Here is a 9,063-nt window from a genome sequence, read left to right on the forward strand (position 1 = left end):
TATATATATAAAAAAAATAAGTGGTATACACCCAAAGATTTACCATAAAATCCAAAATTCATGTCCCTTCTGTCTTCTCCCCTCATGGAAAAGATCTGACTCGGGTTTTATGGTGTTCTAACATTTTCCTATTAAATTGGAAACCTACCATTGACAGCATCTTGTTATCATGAGAGAATGAGAACGAGACACTGAATTGCATGATAGCTTCAGCATCAGCTTCGCAATTTTATTGTCTATACACAAATTGTGAACACTTCTTAATTAAAGAGCAATCTCAAACACACGTGGTCCTTCTATTTTTTTCTCCCTAGCCTTTAGATGGAGGGGTGTTAAAGTTCTCTTGCTAGATGACAACTTCCATGGCTGTTTACTTATTATAAATATATTAACTGTTTATAATTTCGAAACATACTGTAAAGGTTATCTCTTGGGCAATGTAGGAGCAGACAGATAGCTCTAAAGAACAGAGGCAGATGTAATTTTATGTAAGATTTCTGGTTTAGGTATACTTGGTGAGTTTGCTGCCTATGATTATTTTAAATGTTGGAATTTTTACTCTCAGGTCTTTAATTTTGATCCTGGAGCTGCTGTGAAGCAGAGAACTGCTGAAGATGTTAAAGCGGACGAAGATGTCACCAAACTATGCATACATAAAAGGAAAATTATTGCTGTGGCTACACTTCATAAAAGCATGGAAGCACCACATCCTTCACTAGTTCTAACTAGTCCTGGTGGTGGAACAAGTGAGTAAAATCACACAGAATCATCTAATTACCTAATTTTAAATATATATAATTACTATACAAAAACACCCCCAAAAGTCTTACATGTCTATGAGTGCAATAGTAAACAGATTAAAGGAAAAAATGGAGGTAGTAATTAGAGAGATGTAGGTAGATAGGAACTGAGTGTAAAAAGCAGGTCATCCCAGACTAAGAGCATGATTTTCTTGGAAAAGATATCAGATTGTTCTAGACAAAGAAAATAGATTAGCTCTCATCTTTTGGAACTGTAGTAATATGTCTGATATTCTGTCACATGGGAAATTAGAGAAGCAGAATAAAGTGATTATAAAGGGATTAGAATGTGGCTAAGGACTTGGCTAAATGGGAAATCATATTGCAAGGCAGAATATATAGCAAGAGAAGATCTCCACTGTAATTTCTCAAGGATTATTTTTGGGGACCGACCTGGATTAGCATTTTAATTATCCGTATCAACAAAAACTGAGGTAATTTGTTGATGGATGAAGTTGACAGATATTATCAAAACAAGAGAAGATCAAAGCGTGTTGAAAAACTAGGGGACCATTGAGACCTAGAGTGAAAGAAAAGGTGTAGCAAGAAATCCTGTTAGTTGTAAGATTATTCACCTGGGGACTAGTGAAAAAAGCTATTAGATGTAAATTATTGAGAAAGCAGCCCGAGGTGTAGTAGGTGATCAAAGATGCCTGTGAGCAGTACCGGGTGGCAGTGTGGCGTGGATCAGTGTGGCTCTAAGAGAGAAGTACAAATGCCATCGTGTGCTCACTGCCATCCTGCACCCCTGTTCTCGCTAGCGGCACTCAAGCTGCAATAGAGCAGAGGATCTTCTCTTAGTGAACTGCAAAACCTCTTTTATGAAAGTCATCTGAAAGTGTTTAGCTTGTTCAACCTGGCAAAATGGTGGCTGAAAGGAGATAGGATTGCTGTCAATAAAGGCATCAGGAGAATCGGCACCAGCAGATGAAGCTACTTAAGGTAAAGGACAAAGTTAGCACTGAAAGAAGCAACTGCAAAACCAGAGTTGCATAGAAACTTAAACTGAAAATTAGGTGCTTTCTAAGGATTACAAGAAAAGGCTCTGAAGTAGCCTTACAAATCCAAATGATTAGGGCAAAGGAGTGAAGGTTGCTTTTAAGACAGAGCTCGGTAAGTTTATGATTATATACTCTGATGCATGCAACTTCTGGGAAATGGCCCTTGATAATCTGGGAGATCTTTTGTACCCCTATATTGCTGTAATAATAGCTGGCTAATTGCTAACCACTCTGTAGCTTGACTTCAAAGTGGAAAATGTTAAGAGTATAAAAATAAATAATAAATTTCAGATAAGAACGCTAAGATACCAGTGCTGTTCATAGTACTGATGTGCTCTTGCATTTTCAAATTGCTATTTATGATTTTAAAGCTTTGTTTAAATTGGTTTTTGAAATGTAATTTTTTTTTAAACGAACAGTGCCATTTCCTAAATTACTATGCATTTTCCTTATTAATTTTTTGTATTCTTTATTAGTGGTACTGAAATTACATTTCTGTTTTCAAAAAATCAGCAAAATTAAGGAGGTAAAACCAGTGAAATATTAAAGACACAAGTCACATTTATGTGGTCTTACCTTCTCTGTTGGTCAGAATTTTGTGCTCTAAGCAAAGAAGAAAATTTCCCAATAAATTGCCTTCTCATTTATGCACATTTATTTTATTTGACCATTTGCTTAGGTCCAGCGTTCAAGGTGAGGGTTTGTACATATTTTGTTTTGCAGTTCAGTCTTGCGATTTGTCCCCTAAATGAGACTTTGGTTGTACTTTGGGAAAGGTAATATGTTTGGTTCTGTCATGATGTAGCTGGTTGAGCAAATAGGGTGAAGGTGGGATCGTCAGTGCCATCTGTCTCCTATGGCCAGGCTGAAGGAAAGGAGGGAATTGGGTTCTTGTGAGTAGAGGAATTTAAGGCACCTCTGGATTCATTTGAACATGAAATCTTTAGCTCGTTACTCAAGTTTAAGTTTGCATATTCAGAGGCTGCATGCCAAGAATGCATTCATTTTCCTTTACTGAGCTCGCACTGCAAGCTGAATTACAAATTCCCAGAGCAGCAGAACTGGCAGAAAGTCTGCCAGACCTGGAGCTGCTTGTGGTGGTATTCTTAAAGTAAAACATTGAAAAAAAAAAAATTTTTTTTTAAATAAAACTGGTACTAGAGGTCAGAAAAAGGAAGTGGTCTTGTGTGCATAGGAAAGTCTAGTCTCAAAACTGGGATTTACAGGAATTTTTTCTATTGTAGAGGGGTTCATATATGTGCATGTGCAAATATCCCCGGGCCTTTATCCTGAAACCAACACATAAGGTAGAGCCCCTTACATTTAGCATCTTGACGCCAAGCAAAGCTTGTTGCAGAAGCTGCAGGAAAAAAAAGCTTAATTTGGTAAAGTAATACCGGACCTGATACAATGTTTGTCCTCGCCTTTTTAGCAAAGCGCCGTTCCCAGGATCAGATTAACTCAGAGGACTGGAACTCAGTGCCCTTGGTGCCAGCAAGTGATGCGGAGCAGCCGGAGAAGCTGCATCCTGCCTTGTACAGCCATGGTCTCTTACCTCTCTGCAACTAAGTGCTTGGCCAAATGGAAATCTGGGGCAAAGCCGCATGGCACAGCTCCCCCATTCACCCTCAGCAGGGACAGCATTTGGGGCAGGACCCTCTTCTCTGTAGGGCGCAGAGAAATTAGTCTAAACCCTTGTTGGGCTTTGTTCCTCCTGTACTCAGTAGATGGTGCCAGAGGCTCCTTTTCCCCGTGACAGTGAGAGCCTGCTCCTCCTGCCAGCTCTTCTAGCGGTAGCCAAAGTGGCGATGCTGGAGATTGAGGAGTAGGGCGCTGGAGATGATGGTTAGAAAGAAAAGACAAAAGGTAAGGCAAAAGATTTAAAGTTGTCCATGCTTGTGGAGTCTTTATATGGGATATGGAGGTAAGGTCTGTACAACCACACTGTGTAGTAGGGTAGCATGGACCATTCCAACAACTGCTTGGTGACTCAGGTGTTATTTCTGTTGAGGCAAAAGTTTAGCTTTCTAGCTTTTACGTATATTTTCCCACACAGTAGTTTTGCAGTGAAATGTGTGATACCAGATTTCCAAACAGTAACTGTTGTGTTTTTAATATCAGGTGCAACTCCAGTAGTTCCTACTCGCGCAGCAACTCCAAGATCAATGAGGAATAAATCACATGAAGGAATTACAAATTCTGTGATGCCAGAATGTAAGACTCCTTTCAAGTTGATGATAGGGGCATCTAATGCCATGGGTAGGCTTTATGTGCAAGAAATGGCTGGAAGCCAGCAACAAGAACTTCATTCTGTCTATCCTAGGCAGAGATTGGGTAGTAATGAACTTGGACAGAAGTCTCCGTATCGTGGCAGTCATGGTGGGATGCCCAGTCCAGCTTCATCCGGATCACAGATATACGGAGATGGCTCAATCTCTCCTAGGACTGACCCACTTGGAAGCCCTGATGTTTTCACAAGGAACAATCCCAGTTTTCACGGAGCACCCAACTCCAGTCCTATTCACATGAACAGGACACCTCTATCTCCACCATCAGTAATGCTACATGGTTCTCCCATACAGTCATCCTGTGCAATGGCTGGAAGGACTAATATACCTCTTTCCCCAACCTTGACCACAAAAAGCCCAGTAATGAAAAAACCCATGTGTAATTTTTCAACTGGTATGGAAATACCACGAGCAATGTTTCACCATAAACCGCCCCAAGGTCCACCCCCACCTCCGCCTCCGCCTTCTTGTGCTCTTCAGAAAAAGCCATTAACATCAGAAAAGGATCCACTTGGCATACTTGACCCTATTCCTAGCAAACCAGTGAATCAGAATCCTGTTATCATTAACCCAACTACTTTCCATTCAAACGTCCACTCTCAGGTACCCGTGATGAATGTAAGCATGCCTCCTGCTGTCGTCCCTTTGCCAAGTAATCTTCCTTTGCCAACTGTAAAACCTGGTCACATGAACCATGGAAGTCATGTTCAAAGAGTTCAACATTCTGCTTCAACTTCCCTCTCTCCTTCACCAGTGACATCCCCAGTTCATATGATGGGATCCGGGATTGGAAGGATCGAGGCTTCTCCCCAAAGATCACGTTCTTCTTCCACGTCATCAGATCATGGAAATTTCCTGCTGCCTCCAGTAGGACCACAGTCATCCTGTAGTGGTATTAAAGTTCCTCCCAGGTCCCCAAGGTCAACAATAGGGTCACCGAGACCATCTATGCCATCTAGCCCTTCCACCAAGCACGATGGACTTAATCAATACAAGGACATCCCTAACCCATTAATTGCTGGAATGAGTAATGTATTAAATCCTCCAAACAATGCAGTTTTTTCTACTGCATCGGCTGGAAGTGGTTCCTTGAAGAGTCAGCCTGGTTTGCTGGGAATGCCTTTAAATCAGATCTTGAACCAGCACAATGCTGCCTCTTTTCCAGCAAGTAGTTTACTCTCAGCAGCAGCCAAAGCACAGCTAGCAAATCAAAATAAACTTGCTGGTAACAACAATAACAGCAGTAGCAATTCTGGACCTGTTGCCAGCGGTGGCAACAACGAAGGACATAGCACTTTAAATACCATGTTCCCTCCTGCTGCCAATGTGCTTCTACCAACGACTGAAGGGCAAAGTGGCCGAGCAGCACTGAGAGATAAATTGATGTCTCAGCAAAAAGATCCTCTGAGAAAAAGAAAGCAGCCAACCACCACGGTGTTGAGTTTGCTGAGACAGTCTCAGTTGGACAGTTCTGGAGTTTCCAAAGCTGGATCTGATTTGATAAGAAAGCAAAGTCAGAGCTCCTTTCCCATCAGTTCTATGTCCCAGCTACTTCAGTCCATGAGTTGTCAAAGCTCTCACATGAGCAGCAATAGTACCACCAGTTGTGGGAGCTCCAATACTGCTTTACCTTGCTCTGGTAACCAGATGCATTTTGCAGACACCAGTATGAACCCTGGCAGTCTCCAGAACTCGCTGGCACAAAGTTTACCCTTGCGAGGGGACGGTGTGCACTGCCAGAACACAAACACTAACTTCGTCCACGGTACTAGCCCGGGCACCACCAACCATCTTGCAGGTTTAATAAATCAGATGCAGGCTAGCGGGAGCTGTGGGATGCTCAGTCAGTCAGGAATGGCTTTAGGAAATTCGTTACATCCGAACCCACCTCAGCCCAGAATCCAGGCATCCTCCACTCCAGTGATACCAAACAGCATTGTTAGCAGCTGTAATCAAACCAGTCCTGAAGCAGGTACGTTTCCTTCTAAAAGGATACCCCTATGTTTGACTGCTTGGAAATATATGATGGTTATTTTTAAATGGGTTCCTTTTACATGTCTACTTTTTAAATTTGAGTTTACCAATACACCACTATGAAAAGTCTGCCCATTTCATGCAGAAACTCAAAAATAAAAAAAACAGTGGTAGACCAAAATATATCTCCCTTTCCCTGAACAAAATCATCTTGGCCTCCTGCCTGTGACAATTCTTGCTTTTATTAACTTGCACACACTCTGCATAAATAAAATCCATGCGCTTTTGTACATACCCAGACCTCAGCTTTTGTCACTTGCCCAAATAAATTGGGGTGGGTTTTGGTTTTTTTGTTGGGTTTTTTTTTTTTTGGTGGTTTTTTTTTTTCCAGTGTGCCCTGCCACTTCAACCCTAGAATGCAATGGGTAACCTGGCAGCCTATGTCCAGCCTATACACGTGTGCTTTACTGCTTGCATTAAGGACTTGGCGTTATCAGAGATTGGGGCAGATACTAGGAGTACAAAAGTTTACAAAATATCCCTTTTCAGGGGCAGCACAGGGTAGTGCTGAGTCGGTGTTTGCCTTTATCATGATAATTTTACTCAGCCAGTAATTAAATGGTTTAATAAACTGTATATCCCGTTGGAAGAGTGTAGAGAGATTCCCTGGTTTATTCATCAGTGAAGACTTGGAGAGGATACAGGTACGCTGCTGCTACGATCTCCGTGCTGTTTAAAGATAAAAGGGAGACAGCTGAAAAATTTGTCTTTCGTTTAACTACTACTGGTTGAACAAAGCATGCATTTTGAAAGATGGTGCTATGTTACTTCCTTAAGCAGAAGGAAAACCTTCCATTTGATAGTTCAGTCTTTCAGCTTGGTTAACTTCTGGAGCGTGTGTTTGGTACAATCACAGCTAAACTACATCAGGTCAAAGAAAAGTGACTGTAAGCGTGCAAGCGGTCTCTCTCGTTAATCCAAGAAAGAACCAGATATGTATTCCTGAGCTTCATCCAAGAGAGCTGTTTATTCTTTAAAATACAGAACAGAATTATATAAGAACTGAATTATATAAAAGTAATTTGCTAATATGATGCTGGTCACAGTTTCTGATGACTTTTCAGGGTTTCTCTCCATTCCTGGGGGAAAAAAGGCATTATTTTTTTCTTAGCAATATTGGTGGTTTGTGTCACAAGCAAGCAGCTATTAATCCTTGCATGGCCGTTTTGCCTTGTCATGCTGACAAAGAGGAGCGTTTCCCGATACAGTCTGTCTCTTCTGAGACTTTGTACTCTCTTCTGAACAGAACAAAGGTCTGGTTTTGCCTTAGGAGCTTGCTTCCCTGTCCCACTAAGCGTACTGTAAAATCCCTTTAGCAGGAACTCTTGGGGTTCCCGCATCTGTTGAGTTCAGTGGGGACCAGGGGTACCTATGGGTTCTTCTGAATTGTCACTGTCCACACAGCTGAAGACAGCTGTGAAGTTATTGCAGTGTTGGACTACATTAACTTGCCTGCCAGAGAACAGAAAGGGCTGAATGTCATGTGAGATAAGAGCCTGTGCGCCAGCGGTTACCATCAAGAAGCCGAGCAGTAGGAATTCACCCCGTGTGGGGTAAGGGTTGAAAAGGTTCAAGGTTCCTGCAGGAAATTCAGACTGGAACCGATTAACAGAAGTTTTACATGACGTAAAAGTTATCGGTAAAGGTTGCTTGAAGACTGTTAAAATGGGCTTCTAAGAACAAGAATCCAAGGTCATCCCCATGCGGGATCTTCTTGTCCCTGCTCCATCACTTGGTCCCAGCCATACGCCATAGCCATGCCCTGCCCTGTGGTGGTAGCGGGGACCACTTGGGTTGATGGCACGGCTTGTCCTCGTTCCTGTGTTAGTTAACCGGAGCCTTTGCTCGTATTGCCAGCCCTTGTCTTCAGGCAAGCTGAATTTCTTCCCAAGAAGACAAATGTTTATGTGAGGGAGAAACAATAGTGGTATCAGCTGTCGAAGCCCTGTGGGACAGCAGCAACAGAACAAATCTGTGCCTGTGTCAAAGCCCCACGAAGAAGGGTTTCAACATAAAAGAGCCAGTTCTGTTCTCATCAATATAGGGATAGAAATATGTATATAACCCCACCTGGGAACTTCTGTTCTGCTGTGGTATTTCTACAGACTGGTATTTCTAATACCCTGGAGATAAGTGATGGAATTATTATAGCGATGTAATTATAGGGCCTTAAACTGACACTTTTTTTCCTTCTCTAAATGATAAATGGTGGTTCTGTGTAGGCAAAGACTAGAAAGATTTGAATATATTCTGTTCCTCACTGCTGAGGGGGTTTGTTTCTGTAGTTCTGATGCTTGCAAAATACACACAACCTGCATTTAATTATTTTATTATATATCCATGATGGCTGGAAGCCTAGAGACCTGTTTTCTTCTTTAAGATGAAATTTCAGATTCTGTTATCTTTGTGTTATTCCCAGGGGCAAGGCCCTGAAACGGTGCATAAACCTTCATCCAGCTTCCTGCCTGAGTCATCGCAGCAGCATGGGGCTCGGGCGTAAGATTTCAATCTGATCCATTGCTGGGAAAATCCAGATAGGGGCATTTTGTTGTATATGCAGGAAAATAGAAGCGTTCTTTCCACAAAACAAGTGTGAAATGTTGAGTATTTTGCATTAATAATAACTTTAAAAAAAAAAATCAGTTACCAGTCTGCGTTCAAAAACAGCTAAGGGGTTGCGAATTATATAATAATTGCGAATTCTGCTGTACGGAGGCGTAGCAGGTCAATAGTTTTGGTGGATGGAGTCGAACGGTGTCAAACATGCCATGTCAACCACGCTTTCAGAAGCAGTTTAGCTGAGTAAGACGTCTTCAAGAAACTCTTGTGTTCATATCTGAGTTTGTGGATTTTTTTTTTTTTTTTTTTTTTTTTTTTATCGCTTAGACGTCCTTTCTTGAGGCCGCAGCGTCTGCCTGCATCGTCGGCCGGGCTTTTCTT

At 41.8% G+C, this 9,063-nt stretch overlaps 1 protein-coding gene across 1 annotated transcript in view; it reads left to right on the forward strand.

The window, feature by feature from the left end:
- Window positions 1-9,063, forward strand: part of MBD5 (methyl-CpG binding domain protein 5) — a 128,271-nt gene that overhangs the window by 84,276 nt on the left and 34,932 nt on the right. The window contains 2 exon segments of the mRNA XM_035898934.1: window positions 566-746; window positions 3,923-6,061. Coding sequence (XP_035754827.1) covers window positions 566-746; window positions 3,923-6,061 — 2,320 coding nt within the window.

The sequence above is a fragment of the Egretta garzetta genome, unplaced genomic scaffold (genome assembly GCF_000687185.1).
Source record: "Egretta garzetta isolate BGI_Z169 unplaced genomic scaffold, ASM68718v1 scaffold208, whole genome shotgun sequence".
In the NCBI taxonomy this organism is placed as follows: Eukaryota; Metazoa; Chordata; class Aves; order Pelecaniformes; family Ardeidae; genus Egretta; species Egretta garzetta.